A 24,383-nucleotide genomic window follows, 5' to 3' on the forward strand; every position below is an offset into this window, starting at 1 on the left:
GACACACTAATGTATCAAGACACACAGTTTGGAAAGCTCTGATTTAAACTCTCTGCCTTGCTTGCGCAATTTCAACCAGCGGCTTTCAACTGCATATGGTTTAAAAGTTGAATGTGCACAAAATGTGATCATACTGTACAGTGAAGTACGCCTCTTCACACATCTAGTGAAGGCAGCTTATACCAGCAGCTTTAGGTACCTCCTTCTGCAGTCACAGGCCTATCAATCCACAAAAAAAAAATTGAACAACTGACTGCTAACTTTCTGCAGCTTCCTGTCTAGTTTCCACGCCCACAGATGCTTTCAGACCTGGTGATGTTGTTGTTTCGGGCTCCTAGCAAACACAAGCCCAAGGGATCAGCAACTGTCAGCAGGCAACTGGGATGATCTGTGCAATCAATAGAATTATTTTGCCCTCCAGCTTCACAGCAGGTTGCTTTTGTCTGGAAATCACGTTAATGTCTTCCTCATGGTGCAACGGTGGGTGACAGCGACAGCATTACAGGAGGCTGGAGGCAGTTAGTGTAGTGTGTAATAGCAGGAGTTATTCTGAATACCATCCTCGCAAGAATTTTTTTTAATATAAGGTATAAGAACTTATGTCTACTATATACATTATGAAGGTGCTTTTTGGAATTCAGACCATGGCAACAGCCCATATTTAAAAAGGCTGAAAATTGCCAATAGATACCGTACTCAAAACAACCTCTGCTGGTTTCTGAAACACCCTCTTGTGCAGTTTCAAGCTGGTTTTAGTCTAATGCAGTTCTTTCTTCTTTTTTTAGGGGAAAAAGATGGCGATACTCACCATGTTGTTGATACAGTAAGTGCCATACATTTCTTTTTTTGGGGGGGGGGTGCTGGTACTGTGTACCCTTGAGCACCCCCAGAAAAAAACCCACCGGTCTATTGTTACATATTTTAGCTTTTAATAAGTGTTACATTATTGTTGTTAATTGTCTTAGTGAGAATTTTGTTTTATCATTTTTGTAAACTGTGACTCACTCTCTCCCCCCCACCCCTAATCAAGGGGTTTTTATACATTTTATGAAATAAAGAGCTTCTCCCCATCTTCTTTAGACTGGGAAGGGGACTATAGCTGGCAACATTAGCCTTTGTGACTGGCAAGCAGTAGAAAGCCTTTTGATTGGCCCAACATGTTATAAATACTTAGGCCTTTCATCTTTATTTGCTTAAACAAGTCAGTACTCCTTGAATGCTGTTCATTTGACTCTAAACTCCAGGTCAAGTCTCTGACTAGGTATGTGCACCAAATTCATGGGGGTTTTTTTGGTGGTTTTTTTGGGGGGAAATTGCTTATGTGAAACACAATGTAATTCACGATTTTGTGCCCTTGTTGAAGCAAGCACACATTGAGTGAGATTCAGTGAATGTTCTTGGGATTACAATGCCCTGGACCATATTCTTTTTTAAATAGTTAAAACTTTTTTCTGTAATATTAAAACCTGCTAGGTTAGCTTCCCTTTGTGCATACGCATATCTGATCTCTGTAATAAGACATCATAAAATTACGTAAATTACGTATCTGAAGAAGTGTGCATGCACACGAAAGCTCACACCTATGACAAACTTAGTTGGTCTCTAAGGTGCTACTGGAAGGAATTTATGTTTGTTTGTTTTGACTACGTCAGACCAACATGGCTACCTACCTGTAACTAGTAAACCAAAACAGGCACTGAAGTTTTCAAAAACAATGAAATCTTGTTAAAGAGAATCAAAACGCTGCACAAGAAAGTGGTTTGGGCTCAATAATTAACAAAAAAATGGATTAAATAACATGACATCATCAATTACATTGCTAGCTGTAACTTCTGGTACAGGAAAAGTCTTGTACCTTTGGCCAATGCTTTTTTTCCTGGGGGTACTCAGTGGTATGTAGTACATTACTGTACTGGCACATTTCCCCCCTAAATTGGTAAAAGTGTGGCACTTACTGTACTATAACAATTTCATGTTACAAAAAAGCACTGCCTTTGACCAATGAGGCCAGAAGGCCCAGGCATACTTGTTATCAGCTAATTGAGAAGCTGGCTGTGCCTGGGCTGCTGTTAATTATAGATGGCAAATGGAGCAGGAATCAATTAACTAGCTATTAGGGTAGAGGTCCATCTGGAAGGAAGTATACAATGCTAAGGCTTGAATGGGAATGGGGGGGGGCAGTGCTGTTTCCTGGAAAGTGAGTCATCAACTTGCATTAATGGAAATTCCTGAGCTAGTTAACAATTCACAGACAGCACAATATCATTTGAACTAACTAGTCCCTTATTCGCATGCAGGTCCTACCTAGTGACATTTAAGCAGCTTCCTAAATTCCAGGGGCGGTTGCTCTGTTGGTTCAATTCAAAAGCCCATCTTAGTCCGGAAGCTCGGGAATTGGACATAAGAAGCAACAGCCCGTCTTCAAAACTTCTCCGGTGTTTAGAAGTTCCACCACCACCCTCCTTTTTAAAATCAGGTTGGGTAGGAATGTGGGGGAAACTTGGTTTGATTCACAATGGGCAGGGGTATTAGAAAAGAGGTTAAAGCTCTGTCCCAATATCTTGGAACAAAGAGAACCATGTACAGACTTGAGCAGCTTTGGGGAAAGGTGGGATATAAATGCAGTGAGTTAATTAATTATAGAGCCAATGTGGTGTTCAGTAGTGGTTAGAGATTTTTGCATTGTAGGGGGTTGGACTAGAATGATGACCCTCAGGGGTCCCTTCCAATTCTACGATTCTATGATTGTATCTCACTCGGTATAATTCAAATCCTGACGTTGTGTTCTTGTGGATTCACACTCTAAATTTCTGAAGTGCCTCTTTCATGCTGCACTTTTCTCTTCCGCAGTTTCTCTCTGCTTGGATTTCCCCTTTCCAAGTTATCCGACTCAGCTTCCAAGAGAATCTCCATTTGTTCCAGAAGAGGGTTTCGAGAAATCTTGTGATTGGTGTAATTTTAACGAGGGAGATGAAGGTGTCGTGCTGAACTCCACAGACATAGTGATTCCTTATTGGAAAGAGGAATGCACCCTAGTTTTGACATGATTTGGCTTATTTTCCTGTAATGCTGTTTGAATTACTCATCAAGATGATACAAACCGTTCGCTTCGCTCTCTGTGACTGCGAGTATATGATTGCTTGCTTAGTGGATGACTGTGAAATGTTCACATGGGTCCTTTAAAAATTCATCAGATATTGCTATCAAATCTGGCTGCAAAAAGAGGAGCAGAAAAATGTGTAAAAGGCAGAAAGACACCAAGACAGGGAAGAGGCATCTTATTGCCAATATTATTTCTTAGCAATTATTGCCAATATTATTTCTTGGCTATTCTTCAGAAGCAGAAGCAGATGCAGAAGCTCTCTTCAGAATCCCAGAAAAGCAGGAAGAAATAACAGAGCGATTGAAAGTACAACATATTCTGTTCTGAAGTGTTACTCACAGACAAGCCACAGGCTCCAAGTTTAGGGCGAACCTAGATGAGATGATGGTGGGAGATCAGATCTTCCATAGTTTTATAAGGATAAATGCAGCTGTCTAGGCTGTCATTCAAATCAGGGTATGGATCAATATATCTCTATCTCTATCTATTGTTATAGATTTGGGATAGGGAATCTCCCAGACATAGCCAGGATTTGCTCTTTGAAAATGGCATCCTAGCGGAATTTTTGGAAAGCGGCTAAAATGTCCCAAAAACCCTGGGCATAAGTGTTGATTTTGCAAAAAGCTCAACAACTATTGTGTCTGGATTTTCACTTTTTGAAATATAGCAACCCTAGGTTTTTTTTTTTGGGGGGGGGACTCCCTGTACCAGGGATGGTGGGAATTGTAGTTCAAAAACAGCTGGAGATCCAAGTTTGGAAAGTCCTACACTAAACCCTGGAAATCAATAAATGCTAGTTTCCTGGTAAGGTGATAACCCTAGGTCAGGCATAGGCAAACTCAGCCCTCCAGATGTTTTGAGACTACAATTCCCATCATCCCTGACCACTGGTCCTGTTACTTAGGGATGATGGGTGTTGTAGTCCCAAAACATCTGGAGGGATGAGTTTGTCTATGCCTGCCTAGGTAATTAAGGGAACAAAGGAAGTGACTCTGTGCCAGACAGCAAATAAGTGGTCCGTATCCCTCAACTTACTGGGAGTTAGAAAGAAAGAGGCCAGAGTTGAGAGTTGAGTTGTGTGAGCTGGAAGCTGGCAAGGTTGCAGGCTAGGCAGCTGGGAGACAGGCCTATGCCTGATTTCTCTTGGAGTCCAGGGTTGTGGCTATGGGAGAAGCAAGACCCTCTTGGGGCATTAATGCTGTGAAACCCTCCATCGTAGGCTCAGGTTGTATATATGTGTGTAAATAAACCATATACTGTATCCCAAAGACAACACTGTCTCTACTGTCCCTCATTTGAAAAGAAGCATGAATCCTGCGTAAGTGCCTGGAACCCCTGGAATCTTGCACTGCTTGGAATTTGGGGTGGCATCCAATAATATGTTCAAAGGGACCATATACATGCTTGTCATATGTGCACATCAGTTTTCCTGAAAGCCCAGCTCCACCAGGCATCCCCTGCCCCTGAACTGGGCCAGCTGGTCAGTATAAAAATAACTGTTTAAGGATTGGATTTTCCTCCCCTCTTCCCTCCCTGCTCCCTCTTCCTTGTGTGTCATGCCTTTTAAAGGTTGTAAGCCTATGGACAGGGAATGTCCTGTTTGATTATAGGTAAGCTTCTCCAGGTACAAATACTCCAAATAAATAAATAACATGGAACCAGACTATTGATCCATCCAGCTCAGTGATGCTGACTGTCAGCAGTTCTCTCAGGCAGGGGACATTCCCAGCTCTAACATTTGGGGACTGAACCTGGGACCTTCTGCATGCAAAGCAGAAGTTTTAGATGCTCTACCATAGAGCTACATCCTTTTCCTGCCATTAAATTTTCAATGACCTTTAACAGTCTTATGCCACGTGTATGAATGTTCCACCCCTTAATTCAAGTGCAAATCATGTTTTTATCATTTACTGTAATACGTAATTGAAATAAATGATTTTATTATCCTGTCAGTACTGTCCTTGTAGGTGTCATTAGACCCATCTCTCTTGAAGTTTGGGACCTTCTGATCACACTTACAGTGTGGTGTAGTGGTTAAGAGCGGTAGACTTGTAATCTGGTGAACCGGGTTCGCTTCCCCGCTCCTCCACATGCAGCTGCTGGGTGACCTTGGGCTAGTCACACTTCTTTGAGGTCTCTCAGCCCCACCCACCTCACAGAGCGTTTGTTGTGGGGGAGGAAGGGAAATGAGAATGTTAGTTGCTTTGAGACTCCTTCGGGTAGTGATAAAGCAGGATATCAAATCCAAATCCAAACTCTTCAAATCTGAGGTTTTCCTGGACTGCAGGGTTTTGTATTCATCTCTGATGTGCAGCCCTAGCTATACCTCTGACAGCGTGACCAACACACAAGAGGGAGGTCTCAGCAGGCTCAGAGGAGCTCTAAAGTTTGCAGAAGTACAGCACACACACACACACACACACACACAGAGAGAGAGAGAGAGAGAGAGAGAGAGGGAGAGAGAAGGAAGGGGGGATAATATTCCTAAACAGGCATGGCAATGCTAAAACAGCCTATGTGAATTAAGAATCCATAGAATACCAGAAAATTTGCAGTGGTAGAGAGGATTGTAGCATATTGTGATGATGGTGGAGCATGGCTGGCTTCCTGTAACAGTAAGCACACACATGCATACGTCATTTTAATTGCATGCTGTACTTATGCCACCTTTCTGTAGTCAAAACCATGATCAAGGCAGCTTGCAACATGAAAAACACAATAAACTTCAAAATGCACTGCAGTGTTTCGTTACAGGCCTCTCTTGCAATGCTCTATTATTCTGTGCAGAAAATAAGTACGCTATACATCTATCCCTATTGTCGTTTACTATAGGGCCAAAAGTGTAAAGGTGGAGGGACCCCTGACCATTAGGTCCAATTGTGGATGACTCTGGGGTTGCTGCGCTCATCTCGCATTATTGGCCGAGGGAGCTGGCATACAGCTTCCAGGTCATGTGGCCAGCATGACAAAGCCGCTTCTGGCGAACCAGAGCAGCACACGGAAACGCCGTTTACCTTCCTGCCAGAGCAGTACCTATTTATCTACTTGCACTTTGACTTGCTTTTGAACTGCTAGGTTGGCAGGAGCAGGGACCGAGCAATGGGAGCCCACCCCGTCGTGGGGATTCAAACTGCCAGCCTTCTGATTGGCAAGCCCTAGGCTCTGTGGTTTAACCCAAGTGTAGTTTCTTCAAAAAGGCTTTTCGAAAGCCTCTTGAGAAGGGGGCCTGTCCACTGTCCCTCAGACCTTGTGGGGGGGGGGGGCAGACTATATTTTGAAAGAAAAAAAAATGAACGAATTCCTATGCCCCACAAATAACCCAGAGATACATTTTTAATAAAAGGACATATTCTACTCATGTAAAAAACATGCTGATTCCTGGACCACCCACAGGCCGGATTTAGAAGGCGATTGGGCTGCATCCGGCCCCCGGGCCTTAGTTTGGGGACCCTGCTCTTGAGGAAAACTTTCCAAAGACACTTTCTTTTAATGCAACACTTTAAGGACCCTACAAAAGGACAATGATTTCATGTGCTTGGCAAATGGGGGAAGGAAGGAGGATGAGATGCCTTAATAATGGGATCCCCTTACATGATCACCCTTCTTATTTAGAGAGCGTCCTCCTTAGCAGTGCATTTCTCTTATTCTTGGAGGCTATCAGTCCCAAGAACAAGTTGCTGCCTCCATGAGAAAAGCTTGGCTACAACTCTATTAAGCCCGAACCAGAATGGCTAGGATTGTAGGCAACATCTGAGGGGCCAGGAAAAGGTAAAAAGGTAAAGAAGCCCTGGATGGTTAAGTGCAGTCAAAGGTGACTATGGGGTTGTGGCACTCATCTCACTTTCAGGCCGAGGGAGCCGGCGTTTGTCCATAGACAGCTTTCTGGGTCATGTGGCCAGCAGGACTAAACTGCTTCTGGTGCAACAGAACACCGTGACAGAAGCCAGAGCACACAAAAATGCTGTTTACCTTCCCGCCACAGCGATACCTATTTATCTACTTGCACTGGCGTGCTTTCAAACTGCTTGGTTGGAGGAGCTGGAACAGAGCCACGGGACAGAATCACCGACTGTCTGATCAGCAAGCCCAAGAGGCTCAGTGGTTTAGACCACAGCACCACCCACGTCCCAGGCATAGCTGCCAAGTTATCCCTTTTTTTCAGGGATTTTCCATTATGCTGAATAGGCTTCCTCGCAAGAAAAGGGAAAACTTGGCAGCTATGGTCCCAGGATGGCCTAGCCAGCAAGGCACTGGAACACATGAATCAGACCCCCATTCCCAGGAGGTCTTGGGCTTCAGCAGGTAAATATGAACAATCAGCTTTCCCTGCTCCCAAATAAATACATCTTGCAATAAGATTACTCCACAAAGAAATGGCAGGGGAAGTTCCAGGTTCTACTTGGTGCAGCTGAGGTTGCCAGACCCACCCTGTGAATTGGAAGTCCTGGATTTTTGTTTCTTAATTAAAAGACTGTGTGGGCAGCTTGTGAGCTTCAGTTTGGCAGGAGCTGGCTACAAATTATAGTAGTTATTGTGAGAAGGGGATCCTGCCTTCACCCTCTCTCAATAAACCTCCACTTCCAAGGCTCAGTGATGGGAGGGAACACAGAAGAAGAAAAAGAACTGGGCTGGACTCAAGAGGAGGAGAGGGTTGTGAATGTGCATGTGTACCTGGTGCAAGGGGTAGGGCTGCAGAAGTAAGCTGAGCACATGAAGAGCAGCAACAGGAGCCGAACCCCAACAGGAGCTGTCTCTACCACCTTCAGCAACTCCTGGTTGGCATTTTGTTCTTCTTGAGTGAGTCAATGACAACAAGGACAAAAATTGACTAAGGGAGACTAGAATGCTGAGAGAAAGGAGTGTCTGGACTGGTCTCAGGTTTGAGCCCTAAAATCTCAAGGTCAGTCTGGGATGCTGCTGACCTGGGGACCAATTCTCCACAAAGGGAACTCACTGACATCAAAATAGCATCCAGAGTTTTGTGGATTGCACAACACACAAAGGAAGATAATGACACACACAAAAATTCAATTGCACATTTATTCACGATCCAATTAAATCAATTGCACAATATTGATTAACTTGATCCAGTGATAACAGCTTTTCAGAGCCTGATTGTCATTTAGCAAGAGTCTTAGATAGAACATTTAGTAACTAATTCACAACTTCAGTAAATTCTTAATATGATGGATGGGCTTACAACCATGAGTTTCTGACACAACAAATATATGCTCTGATCTATTCTTGTAGCTTAATCAAGAATATGCAGCAATGAATATTTCATGAGAAATATTTCTATGCATTATTACCAACAAAAGCATGAGGATGAAGGAAATCTATAGCATAAAATGTTTATATATGTATACGGTAACTCCTTACCAAACACACACAAACCTTCACCTTGCACATATGTAACTAATTTATAAGAAAATAAATAACTATTACCAATAATTGGCTATCTTGTAACAGCTAAGAATTGTACACATACAAAAGTGACCAAACAAAATAGCTTTGAAAGCAACAAGAGCAGTAGAACTTTAAGTAAAAAGCAAGGGTGGTGTTTCACTCTAGACTATAGCCTGGTCAATCGTAAAGAAGCAATCAGTGCACTCAGAGTGACCCACCTACAGTGACTGCATGCTGTCCCCTTGCCTCTTAGCACCCCCTAGGTAATCCTACCACCCCCAGGGAACTACTTGTCTAAGATCTTCTAGACAAGAGCATCAGCTGGGGTGGGGTTATAGCACTGGATCTACATTGACCATCTAAACCAGGCATCCCCAAACTGCGGCCCTCCAGATGTTTTGGCCTACAACTCCCATGATCCCTAGCTAACAGGACCAGTGGTCAGGGATGATGGGAATTGTAGTCCAAAACATCTGGAGGGCCGAAGTTTGGGGATGCCTGATCTAAACGTTATTAAAAATAACATTCTATAACATTTAATGGCAGTTTCCCTTTGCTGGTGGCTCGGTGCTCTGTAGCACCTTCTGGTGTTACATTTCAATAATGCTTTTTAAAGTTGTATACGACAAGAGTAGAACCCCCGCTAGGTCTGTGGCATCAGCCCTCTGCTCACCTAATGAGAACATGTGTGTTTCAATGCTGATAAAAGACACCTGATGGTAGGAGACAGCTGTGTTTTGAAAAAAAGAAGATTGGGTTCTTAATTTTTTGGAGTGTGATGGCCAGTGTTGCAGCACTACAGAAGTGGTGGTGAGATCAATCGACATATCTGTGGTTTCCATTCCAGCACCTAAAGAAATAAAGAAAATTATGCACCTGATAAAGAGTTACATCTTTATGAATTTGTTTTCCAGATTAGTTTGTATTTTATTAATTCTGTTAATAGATCTCTGAGAATAAATGCCTTGGATATGATTAAACTTGTGCACCTGGTAAGATGGGACTCACCAAATTATATTATTTCATACTAACTGGAATTACTTTGGAGTTTCTTGGAACAGGATGAATATCTGGCGCGTGCTGGGGATAGCATGGTCTTACAGCAATCAATTTCTGCTTCATGAGTGATAATGAATCATGTTTTGATTGAACACTGTTACTCATTTTCATACATTTAAAATGCCAGATTAGTGTTGTTAATTTGGCTCATTAATTTGAAAAAGTAGGAAATTTCAACTGCTATTTATCTTATTGTATTTTGTGTTCCTTTCACAAAAATGTTCATTCTACAAGTGACTCTTTAAAATCACGGGACTAACTCTTTATAGATATATCATAGCTGCCAAGTTTTCCCTTTTCTCGCGAGGAAGCCTATTCAGCATAATGGAAAATCCCTTAAAAAAAGGGATAACTTGGCAGCTATGGATATATATAAATTGCATTTTAAATATAATATTTAAAGTATGTTATGTATGCTACAATGATTTCAAAATTTTGTCAGTTCTTTGTAAGTAAACCACTTGAACTGCCTGCAAATCCTAGAGTTTGCAACAGGTCTTCCTGTACTGAACATAATTTGAACATCATCATTAATTGATTACCTGCCCTTCACCCAATGGTCCTAGGGCAGGTTGCAGCATAACAATACAACATTCAAAACTATTTAAAACAACATGAGGCAGTTGGGGCCACCACCACCAACCATTTCATCAGGTTGCAGCAGAGGGCTGTGCCACTTCACCAGTTCAGCTGAAGGACCAGCTCCTTCTCTCCCTGAACTGTCTCCATCTCAGCTAGATTTTTTTTTTAAAAAAGTATTTTAGAACTAGTACCCCAAGTTTTGCTTCCCCCCTTCCTCTTCCTCTTCCCCAACCCCTTTTCCTTTTATGCTGTACCTTTTAGGCTGCAAGCCTGAGGGCAGGAGTTGTCTTATTACTGATCTTTGCAAACTATCCTGAGGGATCTTCTTTTGCCTGAAGAGTAAGGTAAAAATGCTTCAAATAAGTATATAAGCATAAAACAAGAGCCATTCTCGTTCCTGCAAACCAGACAGATGGAAGTAAAGAAAAAGAAAATAAGATTTCTTTATCTGAAACTACTTTAATCTTATTTAGGAAAGTTAGCAAAAGTGTTGAGCCACAGTGTGTAAGATCTTTTTTAAAAAGTCTAACTTTCTGCAAGGGTTAACAGAAAACCATTGATCTGTCCAGGGCTGTCTTAAGCATAGCCAACTCCTTGGTGCAAAGATCCCTCCGAGCCCCCCCCCCTTCCCAGAGTTGTCGACCTTTTTTTAAGGGGGGGAACCCCAAAGTTGTTGACCTTTTTTAGGAAAGGTTCCCCAGAGTTGTTCACCTTTTTTTAGGGAGCTGACACCACGCTTACACATTATCTCTAACAAGCACTTAGATAGAGCTGTCATGTTTTCCCTTTTCTCGTGAGGAAGCCTATTCAGCATGAGGGAATTTCCCTTAAAAAAAAGGGAGAACTTGACAGCTATGCCTTAGAGCAAAATAAAATGAAAAGGCAGAAGAAAATCTAATGAAGTCCTCAATTCCAAAGCAAGACTCATTCAAGACTCAGCAGTTCCTCTAATTCATCCTTATGATTCAAATTACCACATATCAAAAAGTTAAAGCAGTCACCAGTTTTGTTGTTCTTTAAATAAATTAATAAAGACACAGACAATGAAGTTCCCAGCCAATTTGTGTTTAGGTACAAAGCTGACGTTTTCAAATATTGTGGGTGGGTGGGGTGGGTGTAAAGCAGTGACATCCCGAACCTAAAAAGGACCCAAAACCTGGGTCACAAAGGCTGCAACCCTAACTGCACTTCCCTGAGAGTAAGCCCTACTGAATCTGAATCTGTTTTAAGTCTCAACCAGAGGAAAATGTAATATTGGAGATTAGGGAAAAAGGAATATGAATAGATTAGGGGGAGGGGGCTGATGAGAGACCAAAAGCCACAGGTAGCAAGACAAGGCACACTTTCTGGGGAGCAAGACTCACACACAGTTGCTTGGGTGAGGAATGCAGAGGGACCATACAGTAGTTGTGTGTTGTGTGTGTGTTTTTCAGAAAAATGTAGAATTGGGAGGGACCCTGTGGGTCATCTAGCCCAACCCCTGCAATGCTTTTTAGCTTGCATTGATCTCAAAAACCTTCAGTGCCTTTTTTTTAGTTGGATAGGCAATTAACAGGCTTGTTTCACAAATAAGGGAGAAGGAGGGTTGCTGGCTTGGTTTGGTTTGCCTTTGTTCTAGTTTTTAGCATGTGCTTAGTACTGTAGTTTCAGGCTGTGAGCCGCCCTGTTATCTATGGGTGGAGGGCAGCAGCAGCAGCAGCAGTAAGGATGATGATATTTTTCGCAGGGCTTGGAGTGAGCGGGTGATGGCCAGCTCCTGGAATGAATGGGGTCGATGCTAAATGGTCTGGCGTGCTTTACAACCTCTAGGGACCTTGTTGGTGGGGGGCAGGTGGAGAAGGAGCCTTTTTTTAAAGTAAGTCTCTAGTCTACTAGAGTGAAAGTTATAAAGCAAAATGTTTAGGTGCCCTTCTAAATAATTTCTGTGAAGTGAGCCTGCCTGGCAGTGTTTTTAGCTGATAAGTAAAGTCAAGAGTTGTGACTGATGAGTGAGTTGTTTGGGCACCTAAAGAGCTGCTCTTTTATTCTCCACTTTCATCCACTTTTGCTGCCTCGGTCTCATTCCCCCCCAGTCCTTTGCTCTCTCTCTCTCTCTCCCTCCCTCTCTCTCTCTCTTCTTTGCCCTTCTTTTTTCCTAGAAAAACAGGATGCATCTTTTCTGCAGTGGATTCAGATACACCCTAGATATTTCCTGCAAATACTATTACAGTGATACCTCTGTTGCGAACGGGATCCGTTCCAGAGGCCCGTTTGCAACATGAAAAGCCCGCAACCTGAAGCGCTGTATCTGCGCAGGTACATGGAGCAATCTGGCGCTTGTGCGCATGCACAAAGTGTGATTTTAGCACTACTGTGCATGCGCAAGTGGCGAAAGCTGGAAGTAACCATTTTTGGTACTTCCGGGTTGCGGCGGGACGCAACCTGAAAACATAACATGAAGCGGACATAACATGAGGTACGACTGTACACACAATGAGTGCCAGCGAAGGTCAAAGAACCCCTCTTCCCTGAAATGGCAAAAGCAAAATGTGAAAACTTTGTCCAAAAAAAGAGAGGCATAGGCTTATCTCCTGCTGTGCAGGAGCTGAAGTCCAGTCACTCTTAAGAATTTACTATATAGTTAACAAACAATAGAATGGCAAACATGTCTACGCAGCAGTAAGTCTCTGTGATCGATGGGACTTACTTTGATGTATGTACAGGGCATGGTTTAGGGTTGGCACTGGAAGAAAGCAGGGTTCTTGTACCTTTAACAGTGGTGGGGCAGGCAACAATTCAACAGTTTAAGCACTTTCAAGCATGGAAATGCAATTATGGGCAAAGTTCCAAATGCTCACATTTTTGTTGTTTATCATACACTTGTGGTCACTGATTTATTTTGGGGCCTTCCAGTTTGCACACAAAACAGGGCACAAACTTGTATATGACATGTACCCTGTTTCATGAGCTAGTCGGATGGTCCAAACTATCTAGTGTAGCAGGCACAGAATATGCTGCTGGCAACTCCTGTGAATCTCAGGCTTGATGAAGAACCATGCATGTAAACAAGGGTGGCATCCATGGTTTCTTCTCCCCTATACATTAAGAAATAGAGGCTTCTTCCAGAATCAGAAATCACACTTACCAGCTGTTAAGGGAAAAGGATTCAGTCTCCCTGCACCCCTGCCAAATACAAACAATTGATCTCTCCTATAGCTTTGTGAAGATGCCTCCATGAAGCCTAGATTACTGAACACACACCTTGTTCAAAGACCAGGTTTATCCTGAATTATAGGCATTCCATCATAACGTCGGCCATCAGTCAAATTCACCCTCTTGGTTCCTACTGAAATAGGTTGCCTGTTCACCAAAGATCTGTTTAGCATCCTGTCATTTAAGCACAAGCCAAAATTGATAACTTGACAAAATTTGACAATGCAAAACTGGAATTCCTCTCCAGAGGAAAACTGCTCCATCTCCAAAGTGTAGAAAGAACATGTTCCCAGGCCTCAACAAGGGGGGTGGGTGGGTCTGCTGAAGACCCAATGTTTAAGAGGAAAAGATGCATGTAGGACCTTCACATACCCACAAGTGTCCCACTTTAAGCAGGACATCCCAGATCACAGAAGTCAATTCTGGCTTCTATTTGGATCCCGGAATGTCCCATTTTTTTGGTCCAACACTCTGATGCGAGTACTCACACCAGAGCACCAAACCTAAAGACACTCTGGCGTGAGTCAGCAGGTTCGTGCCAGAGCGCTGGACCAGAAGATGCTCTGGGATGATCCTGCTGATGATCCCCAGAGCACTGGACTGGAAGCTGTGCCTCTTCTGACTTCCCGATTTTGGGGACAAAAATGTTGGAGTGTATGCCTTTATCTCTTGCAATCTCTCTCCTCCTGATGACCAAGATGTAAGCTGGATCCAAACCAGAGCTTTTTGCTTTTCAGGAGGGGTGAAACTATCCCCCTTTGTCCCAAAATGCACCAGTGTTGCTTTTTGTATGCATGCATTCCTGTGCGCAAATAATAGGCCAGGAAACACTTTCAAAACATGCACCGGTGTCAGGTGGCAACTGAGGCACCATGAGGTGTGGTGAGGCAGTTGCCTCAGGTGGCACGCTGGGGGCTGCTGGGAGGGCCGGCAGATCTGGGCCCTGAGGAGCACACTGCTTGTAGCCTCCTGCACTTGTTATCCCCATCACCACCACCCACCAACCTCCATTGCCTGCTGCTCTCTGGCCTTTTTTCTCCCCCTCCCCCTTCACTGTACAGGGGCTTCCCTATGCCACCTCCAGGCACTTCATTTTCTGTTTTGCCTAAGGTGGCAAAACATCTGTAGCTGGGCCTGCAAGCTGGGCACTAGGGAAATACATTCTGTATCAATTTACTGGCTGGGACCCTCTAACCCAGGCTTCCTCAACCTCAGCCCTCCAGAGGTTTTGAGACTACAATTCCCATCATCCCTGACCACTGGTCTTGCTAGCTAGGGATGATGGGAGTTGTAGGTGAAAAACATCTGGAGGGCCGAGGTTAAGGAAGCCTGCTGTAACCTATAATTGAAAATGAAGTCTCAGGCCTAATGGTGGCTTCTGTGCCACAGTCAGCAATGCTTTGTGAGAATGATCCCTTCTACCAAAGTCACCACATCTTTCCTGGAGAGCTGCACCCTAAAGCTGTGACTGATTTGTGCAAGAGTGCATTGACTAAGTTCAGGCCAAAAAACAATAATGTCTCTGTTTCTCAAACACCTGAGCAGTCCATGCATCTGTGTAAGGAGCTGCTGATATCCCAGAGTTGCACTGGCTGGCTAGCTCTATACACAATGCTGTAGGAGCCCTCTGAACCCATTCATTCTTCCAGAGCATACTTCATCAGCCTGGTGCCTCCCCCCAGTAGTTTTGCAACACAGCTCCCTTCAGCCCCAAGCAGCACGCTGACCAGGGCTGATAGGAGTTGTAGCCCAAAACATCTGGGGGGCACCAGGCTGATCTGCAGATGCATCTACCCATTGTTGGCCGAACAATGGATATCTCTGTCCATACCAAATTCCTGTGGGATGCACCTCTTGTTTGCTGAAATGGTACCTTGCTTGCAGGGGCAATTCTCACTGCAGGTGTGCCTGAAAGGGGCCATGATTAACTGCAGGGTATGATTTCCAGAGGCCCTCTTCCTCCAGCGCATACGCAGCAGGGACCTGAACTCTGAGCGGAAGTTCTCATTCAGCCAACAGTAGATGAAAGGATTGTAGCAGGTGCTGCTCATGGCGAACCAATGGAAAGCGAAGTAAAGGACGTTGTTGCTCTGGATGGCCTTGCTAGACATGAGAACCAAGTAGCAATTTAATGGGAACCAGCAGACAGCGAAGACCAGCACAACCACCATCAGCATCTTCAATGTCATCTTCTTCTTCCTCTGGTGGGCATAGTACTGCTCCATGGTCACATCACCAATGGCGTTCCGCATCCAGATTTTCTTGGCAACCACTGTGTAAGCGATGGAGATTACCGACAGGGGCAGGAGGTACAGGAGGAAGAAGGTGGTCAAATCCAGGTACTTCCAATAAAGGTCCTTTGGAGGGGGGAAGCTTGGGAGGCAGACCATGCGAATCGTTCTGTTTCTGGAATACAGAAGAAGAGCAAATTCCTCCATGAAGAGCGGACAATACTGATAGGAGTTGTAGCCCAAAACATCAGGAGGCCACCAGACTGGTGTAGACTAGGCAAGCTAGGCCCATGTTCACACCACCCATTTTAAGTGTTATGATACTACTACAACCATTCATGGCTTCCCCCAGAGAATTCTGGGAGCTGTAGTTTGTTAACAGAGGTATCATGAGGTTTCAGGCAAAAGGGGAGAAATATGTTTACACGGGTTTCTTTCCATCTTGCATGGGATAAGTTGGGCTAGACAGACAGCACAGCCCTCTCATTCCAAACCTGTTGGGAGTTGTGGGGGAGGGGACCGGGGGGGGGAGAGGGGACACTGTGTGAAAAATCTAGCATCATATAGCCACCATGCTTAACTCTAATTAATGCATGAAGGGGTTAAGACCATAAAGTAAGCTGTGTTGCCAGGCTTTACTAGGTCACATCTCACCTTGGGAGGAAGGGTTACCAAACTCTCTGTTCTCTTCTCTTCTACCATGCAAACTCTACCAGTAAGGTGATCTAATTTGGATGCTCCAAGCCTAGATTGTGTTGCTTAAGCAAGCCATTTTTGTGTTTTATTCAAATAGTTATTTAGAAATATTTGCCAATTTTGAAGTAAGTTGTACTGCTGGTCTTTTCTTGCTGCTGCTGGAGTTTGTAAGGAAGCCATTTTTAACTTACCAAATGTGTGGCCTCTTTCTAAGCTAAGGGGAAGTGGGGAACTTTGGAAGCAACTTAGAAGGGGTACTGGTATTTTAAAGGTCTATCAGCCTTTGTATGTATGGAGGGAAGCAGTTCTGGGGAACAACAGGGCCACCTTCACAACATAACATTTAAAACAGTCATGGGCTTCCCCCAGAGAATCCCGGGAGCTGTAGTTTTGTTTTGTTTTGTTTTACGGCACTGAGTATTGTTATGAAATCCTCTATTTCCTTCACAGAGCTACAGTACCCAAAGTTCCCTGTGAAGAAGGATTGACTGTTAAAGAAGTCTGAGAACTGCAACTCTGTGAAGGGAATAGGGGCCTCAGCACCCTTAAACAAACTCCAAGTCCCATACATCTTTAGGGAAAGCCGTGACTCTTACTTTAGGTGGTATCATAGTGCTTTAAAAGTATGGTTTGAATGTTTCCCAAATAGAGCATAGATACCCAGAGAAGCAGCTAAATAACAGCAGCAGCATTGTCAGAGCTGTACCCTTCAAATAAATTTCCTTTGCAGCACATTCCCATCTCTTCAGGCATCATTTGTAATACAGTATTTACAGAGACAAATAATGCAGCAGGTGCCCCTTTTAATGATGTGGATTTTTTGTTCCTCTTACCCCAAAGAAAGCCATATCAGCTTCTGGTAGATGGCATGGGGCAGAGAGAAACAGCTTGCCATTAACCAGATGACAGCGATGCAGATCCTTCCTTTCACCATGGACATCCGAGGCCTCAGTGGATGCACGATGACCTAAGGAAGTCACAGAATGAATAAGGCTGTGAATCCTCATACAGGCCTTGACTCACAAACATATTCCTATGTCTTATGGAGATCAATAGACTCAATCTCATGTAATAAAGTGGGCTGAGTCAAAACAAAGGTGAAAAGAGGCTTTGTTTGTTTTTGCAAAAGGTCTCGCAAGCTGCTGAAAATAGTCTCTGCAACTGAGGTTGTGGCGGCAGGGTTATTGCAGATAGGGGCACATTCAGAGCGTGGGCAATGTTTACTTGCTCCCACTTTGAATTTGCTTAGTGCATTATCTCATGAACATAAGGACAAATGAAGAGCCTGCTGGATCAGGGCCATGGCTCATCTGTTCCAGCATCCGGTTATCTTACTGGCGACCCAGATACCTGTGGGAAACCCACAAGCAGGATTTGAGCACAGGAGCAGCTCTCCTGTGGCCCTGATCCAGCAGGCTCTTCATTTGTTCCTGCAGTTTCCCTCAAGTAGTATTCAGGAGCATGGCTGCCTCTGACAGTGGAGCCAGGGCATAGCCATTATAGCCAGTAGTTATTCCATGAATTTGTCTAATCCTCTTTTTAAGTAGTCAAGGTTGGTAGCCATTACTGGTCAAATCTGAGGCCCATTTAAACAACAACAACAACAACAACAACAACAGCTCATTCTAGCCAGTGTTATGTTTGAATGACATTCTCGGGAAACACCAGAAAAACTGGTTGCCAGTTGATATGTGAAAATGCCTTTATACGCTTGCCTTGGAATACCAGCACAGGCTGACATCGACTGTTCCAGTGTCCCACCCGCCTGGCCAAGCAACGTTCAGTGTTCACCTTTACCTGCCATTAGCAGGCCATTTCTGCTTCTCCCAGCTTTTAAAGTGCATTATTAATTCTGATCATGGAATCTGAATTCTGTTGGTGCAGATTTCGTATTCTCTTTGTAAAGTATTGGAATTTTAAAAAACGATACTCTACCTGATGGCGGTCCAGAGCAATAGCTGTCAGAGTCAGCACAGATACGTGGACAGAGCAATATTGGACGAACCGGCTCACGTGGCACATCTGCTTTCCAAAAACCCAGGTACTGCTAACAAATCGGACCTAGAAAAGTATAGCAGGCAGTTCGTAAATCATCCCAAATGTGGATTAAAGTGAAGGGTCCCCCCTCCCCCAAACAGGAGCTTAATATCATAAAGGATCATTCAGATATTGTAAATAGGTTGTTGGCAAAATGTTTTTTTTCACATTATCAGATTCTTACTAGAAACCTGGATTATTATTATTTTTTGGAGAGGGGTAATAGGGACACGGGTGACTCTGTGGGTTAAACCACAGAGCCTAGGGCTTGCCCATCAGAAGGTCGGTGGCTCGAAAGCACCTCAAAGTGCAAGTAGATAAATAGGTACCACTCCGGTGGAAAGGTAAACAGTGTTTCCGTACGCTGCTCTGGCTCGCCAGAAGCATAGCTGCCATGTCTCCCGTTTTTCGCGGGAAACCCCTGTATTTAAACCCGTTTCCCGCTGTTATCCCGAATAGAGAAAAATCCCGCAAATCCCCCGGATTTCCTACCTGCCAGGGAGGCTCCTTCTGCGCATAGAATCATAGAAACATAGAGTTGAAAGAGACCACAAGGGCCATCCAGTCCAACCCCCTGCCAAGCAGGAAACACCATCAAAGCATTCCTGACAGATAGCTGTCAACCCTCTGCTTAAAGACCTCCAAAGAAGGAGACTCCACCACAGTTCTTGGCAGCAAATTCCACTGCCGAACAGCTCTTACTGTCAGGAAGTTCTTCCTAATGTTTAGGTGGAATCTTCTTTCTTGTAGTTTGAATCCATTGCTCCATGTCCGCTTCTCTGGAGCAGCAGAAAACAACCTTTCCCCCTCCTCTATATGGCATCCTTTAATATATTTGAACATGGCTATCATATAACCCCTTAACCTGGACATGTGCAGAACCGATTTCAGGTGCCCCTCTGCCCATGTCTGGGCACCAGAAGTTGCTTCTACGCATGTCCAGACGTGCGTAGAAGCGACCTCCGGTGCCGCGCCACTGTTGATCCCGGATTTTTCTTGTTTGTATGTTTGTCTGTTTTATTGCATTTATATCCCACCTTTTCCTCCAGGGAGCTCCAGGAGCTTTCAGAGGCCCCCTCATTTAATCTCCAAAGCAACCCTGTGTGGTAGGTTAGGCTGATAGGCAGTGTGACTGGACCCCAAGGTTACCCAGTGAAAGCTTCATGGCTGAGTGGAGTTTTAAACCCAGGTCTTAGCCCCCAAACTCTAGCCATTTCGTCAGACCAAGGATCACAGGATTCATAGTTCCTCTTCAGTGTATCCTTACAAGAGCATTGTACTGTATAGTGGGATAGATTGGCAGACAGGTCCAAGGTGAACCTGTCATACAACCCCCCGTCAACACAGCGCTGGCACCGGATGCGAATTTGAAGACAAATTACCAAAGCTTCCCTTTGAGGGTACCCTTTTAGGGTACAATTCCCATTGAACTGTATGAATTCTTGTAAACAAGGGCAGAAGACTTTCATCACACCAACCAAGGCCAGCCCAAGACTTCTGGGCACCTCAAATGAAGTACAAAACTGCACCCCGCTTCCTGCCAGGGAAGGAAGAAGGGATAAGTGAAGAGCTTCATCAGGAACAAGAGGGGAATAAAGATCAGTACAGTATTGGGATCTGCTGCTCCTGGGGATTCTGCCACCTGAGGCAGTCACCTCACCTTGACTCATAGGTGGACTGGCCCTCAGGCCAATTGTAAAAGTGTCTGTGAGGAAATGGGGTCACAATCCATTTGGGATGGTACAAGAGATTTCCCCAGTGGAGTGTACACTGTGTTTTCAAAACATTTCCCAAACTAACATTACTTTGGAGGGGAACGGAACAGTTTCTTCTGTTGTGTCAGGAGCTGTCAGAGAAGAGTCTTCTATCTGCACACCTCTCCAAGCCCAGTATCAAGATAAAGTACTTTAAGTAAGGAAACTGGGTGATGGTGAATATGTGATTTAGGGTTAGGTTTGCAGTTGATATCAGACACATGCCTTCACTGTAGTCTCTTTGGTGCCTGCTGAATACATTCTTATTCAGACAAGCCTATCCAGATGATTAGAAAGTTTTAATTTGTTTTTAATTTATTCTGTAGTGGTTTAAACTTTTTATATATTTTAAATTATGGATGAAGTCAGGCCATTGGTCCACTACCTCAGTACTGTATACATAGACCAGCAGTGGCTCTTCAGGTTTCCTATCCTTACCTGGCCATGCTGGGGACTGAACCTGGGAACGTCTGCTTGCAGGGAGCAGCAGTCCTTCAATCTATCCCACCTAACCTACCTCACAGGTTTGTTGTGAGGATTTTTTTTAAAAAAAGGAAAGGGGGGACTTATGTATGTTACCCTCTGCTCTCTGGAGGAACTGTGGGATAAATATATCATTACTGAAAATTGATGGAAAGAACTGAGCACCATTTTTGTTGCACTGAGAAGGGACAGGAAGGTTTTTTTTTCATTTTCTAGTGATGTGAATTGTATACATTCTCCTTTGCCCCAATACTGGGGGAGTTTTAACTTTGTGCACAAATGGTGGTGGTCCAGTAGAGAACAGAGCAAGCCCCTGCTGGATCAGGAACAAAAACTCCAAATGCTTATCACCAGAAAAGAAATAAGGCGAGCCAGTGCTGTGGTATAGAGGTTTGAGTGCTGCACTAAGACCTGGGAGACCAAGGTCCAAATCCCCACTCTGCCATGAAGCTCACTGGATGTGACCTTGAGCCAGTCACTTTCTTTTGGCTTAACCTACCTCACAGGGTCATTCCAAGGATAACATGGAAAGGAATGACGGCATTTATGCTACCTTGAGCTCCTTAGGAGGAAAGTTGGGAGAGAAATGTAAGTAAGTAAGTAAGTAAGTAAGTAAGTAAGTAAGTAAATGTACACCTTCCCTCTTATTCCCCTGTGAAATCATATTCTCCCACAGTTGGAGGTTGTACAAGACTATACACAGCATTCCAAAAGAATAGCATTTGCAGAAGTTTAAAAGGTTTAAATACACAGAAGCTTAAGCACACCCTAAAAATGCACTTTGGTAATTTTAGACTCGGGACTTAATGGCCATATGATGGGTGGGTGGCTTTTTAAATGTGTATAACTTCACTCACACCAAACATGTGGCAAGTCAGTCCAACTGCATCTGCTCTCTCTCCCCCCCCCCTATTCAGCTGAGCAGGGCCCAGGGCTTCTGCCCCAAAGTCCTGCCCTGATGGCGCTATAGGCCAATGCATTCTGGCACACTGTGCTAGTGTGGAGAGGTCCTCTTGTGGGTTAGGAATTGGTTAAGTCACATGAAGCAAAGAGTAGGAATAGATAACAGTTCTCTGAACTAGACAGCCAGTGTTGGTAAGGTTGTTAGCGTCCTGGGTTAGGACTTGGGAGAGACCAGGGTTCAAATCTCCCACAACCATGAAGCTTGCTGGGTGTGACTTTGGGGGCCAGTCACTGTCTCTCAGTCTAACCTACCTCAAAGGGTTGCTATGAGAATAAAATGGGAATATGTCCGTCCACACATTGGGCTCCTTGGAGGAAAGGTAGGATATAAATGTAGTATGTAAATAAACTTAATAGGACCCCGCTGGAGCTCAGTTCTCAAAAAGTGGCATAGTTGTGAAGGATGGGAGGTGTGAGGGTCCTGAGGGGGATTGTTATTTTATTATTCTCTTTTTAAAATGTAGTTTGCTGTTCACTCCTTGCTGAATAACCCTAGAGCCAGTGTTTCCCAAACTTGGGTCTCCGGCTGATTCTGGACTTCAATTTCCATATTCCCTAACCACTGGTCCTGCTAGCCAGGGATGATGGGAGTTGTAGTCCAAAAACAGCTGGAAACCCAAGTTTGGGAAACACTGAACTAGACAGTTCTCCTGTGGCTTCTAGGATTGGGGTAGGGCTTCTTAAATAGGGGTATGCAGTTTGTTACTGCAAAAACAGCAAATACAAACAAAAGTTTATGCCTGCTCAGTACATTAATCAGCTTTAAGGTGCTGCAATACTTGCTTAACTGCTTATTAGTCACCTTGGAACTTAAACTGGAGCAATTGCACAGACAGATAAAAATTATTGATTAACTCTTATATGCTTCACATGGTGTGTGGAGCTTTTTGCTGGAGGCTGGCACCAGCACAGAGATTCGGTGTGCAGTTTGGAACAGCCACTGGGAAAGAGGAGGGAAGGCACTCTGCATACCATCAGAGGAACTCTTGCCCCTGTTGTTTTGTCTCCTGTCTTGGGACTGAGCCCTGTTTGGGAGCCAACACAATGCTAAATGCTGTGGGCTAACGATTCTATGACCTGATGACCCAGCTGCTGCTAGTTTGTTCAGATTTAGATCTACAAAAGGAATTACTCTTCCCAAGGAGCAACATAATGGCGAGTGGGAAACCAGCCTGGTCTCATCTATCCACTGGAGAAGATGCAGCTAGTGTTGCCCTTCCCTGCTAGACTTTTAAGAACTTTGCAACTCAGAGCTAGTGTCTGGATTGGCATTTCCCCCCCTTCTCCTCCCTCCCAATCCCTTTTCCTTTTGTGCCATGCACTTTATGATTCTAAGCCTGCAGCTAGGAGCTACATAACTTATTCTTGCTCACTGTAATTTGCTGGCTGGGTGAGTAGGGGAGCGTTCCCTTTCTTACCAAAGTGAAGGGCGTGTTCAGGGTGGTGATCATGATGTCCGCCACGGCCAGGTTGGCGATGAAGAGGCTGGTGGCCGTGTGCATCTTCTTGTTCTTCACCACCACGTGGCAGACCAGCAGATTCCCGAAGAGCGAGATGCAGATGATGACCGAGTAGGCAATGATGAGCAGCGCCCTCACCCTGCGGCTCTGGGACGCCCCTTCATAGCGCGCGCCGCTGTCGAAATCGCTTAGGTCGTCCACATCCCAGTCGTCTAGGGAGAAGGAGCTCTCGTTGTCGAAGCCCTCGAAGTCTGAAAACAAGTCGTCGCTGCTGTTCTCGCCCTCGGCATCTTGGCTGCGGAAAAAGGGATTTGAGAGGAAGAGCGGCGGAGGCAGCCAGAAGGGCCGCTGCCGGCTCATAGCTGGTCACAAGCCAAGGGGCTTGCAGCGCCCATTGGCTCCCGATCTAAGCTTTCTTGCGAGGGGTCCGGAAAGTTCCGAGCCAGCTGTTGCCAGCTGCGTCCTGGCTGCGATCTACAGAGGCAGAGGGAGTCGCCGGGACGTTGGACAGCCTCTGCTTGCCTGCCTTATATCTGCTTTCTCTCCCGCCCCCCCGGTCGGAGATGGGCTGTTTCCCCTGATTAAAATTACCCCCAGAACGCTCTGCTCCTCCCTCTGTCCGCCACGCGCGCCCGGGGTCTTGCTGTACCTGGCCGCGCGGCGAAGCTGTCAACTGTCAAGGAATGGGGGCTAGGAGTGGGGTGGGGGGTGGGGGCTGACTGTCCTCTCCCTCCCTCCCATCTCCCTGCTGGAGGCGAGGCGGCGACGATTGCACTGAAAGAAAAGGAGGAGGAGGAGTCCTCGCTCGGCCAGAGAGAGCAAGAGCGAGAGCGAGCGAGCGAGATACAGTCATCCAGCTGGATGCTCCACGCGAGGAACGAAGAAGAAAGTAGAATCAAAAGACCTGTTGAGTTGGAAGCGATCCTGAGGATCGTCTGGCCCCAACCCCCTGCAATGACTGTCCCACACGGGGGTCAAAACTTCAATCTCTTCTTACGTTCACATAGCCGCCTTTCCTCCAAGGAGCTCAAAGTGGCGGGCATCGTTCTCTTCCTCCCCATTTTATTCTCACGAGAGACCCAGTCCAAGTGGATCAGGCGGATAGCCCGTCTAGCCCAGCATCCTGTCCTCACAGGGGCCAACCAAAAGCCTGTGGGAAACCTGGGCACCCCAGCTGCCCTCTCCCCTCCTGTGGTTTCCAGCAACTGGCATTCAGGAACATTGCTGTCTGCCACTATTGATAGCCCTCTGGTCTATGTCAGACTGAGAGTGGGTGACTGGCCCAAGATGAGGTTCATAGCCAAGCAGGGATTCGAACCATGGCCTCCCAGGCCCTAGTCTGACACCCTAAACACTATACCACACTGCTATAAATGCCATATCCCCTGACTCTCGCCACTGATGAGACAGTGAATGC

At 45.1% G+C, this 24,383-nt stretch overlaps 1 protein-coding gene and 1 long non-coding RNA gene across 3 annotated transcripts; one reads left to right on the forward strand and one right to left on the reverse strand.

Annotated features, from left to right (window-relative positions):
* Nucleotides 1-347: 347 nt before the first annotated feature.
* Nucleotides 348-4,376, forward strand: LOC132591517 (uncharacterized). Its single transcript, XR_009557015.2, has 3 exons — nt 348-480; nt 786-823; nt 2,851-4,376. It is a non-coding gene; the product is annotated as an uncharacterized LOC132591517 (long non-coding RNA).
* A 3,749-nt stretch (nt 4,377-8,125) lies between these two features.
* On the reverse strand, nt 8,126-23,737 carry LOC118079252 (G protein-coupled receptor 83-like). 2 transcript variants are annotated; one of them, XM_088664684.1, is made up of 6 exons: nt 22,925-23,737; nt 18,205-18,330; nt 17,103-17,236; nt 15,216-15,748; nt 10,405-10,482; nt 8,126-9,359 (listed from the first exon to the last, which is right to left on the reverse strand). In XM_088664684.1, exons 1-5 carry the CDS (start codon nt 23,324-23,326, stop codon nt 10,442-10,444), a joined length of 1,236 nt encoding a protein of 411 aa, XP_088520810.1. In that variant the 5' UTR covers nt 23,327-23,737; the 3' UTR covers nt 8,126-9,359; nt 10,405-10,441. The 2 variants fall into 2 exon arrangements, with proteins under 2 accessions (XP_088520810.1, XP_060126550.2); XM_060270567.2 differs by having other exon boundaries at nt 15,174-15,748; nt 22,925-23,722.
* Nucleotides 23,738-24,383: the final 646 nt, after the last annotated feature.

This window comes from Zootoca vivipara, chromosome Z2 (genome assembly GCF_965207765.1).
Source record: "Zootoca vivipara chromosome Z2, rZooViv2.hap1.1, whole genome shotgun sequence".
In the NCBI taxonomy this organism is placed as follows: Eukaryota; Metazoa; Chordata; class Lepidosauria; order Squamata; family Lacertidae; genus Zootoca; species Zootoca vivipara.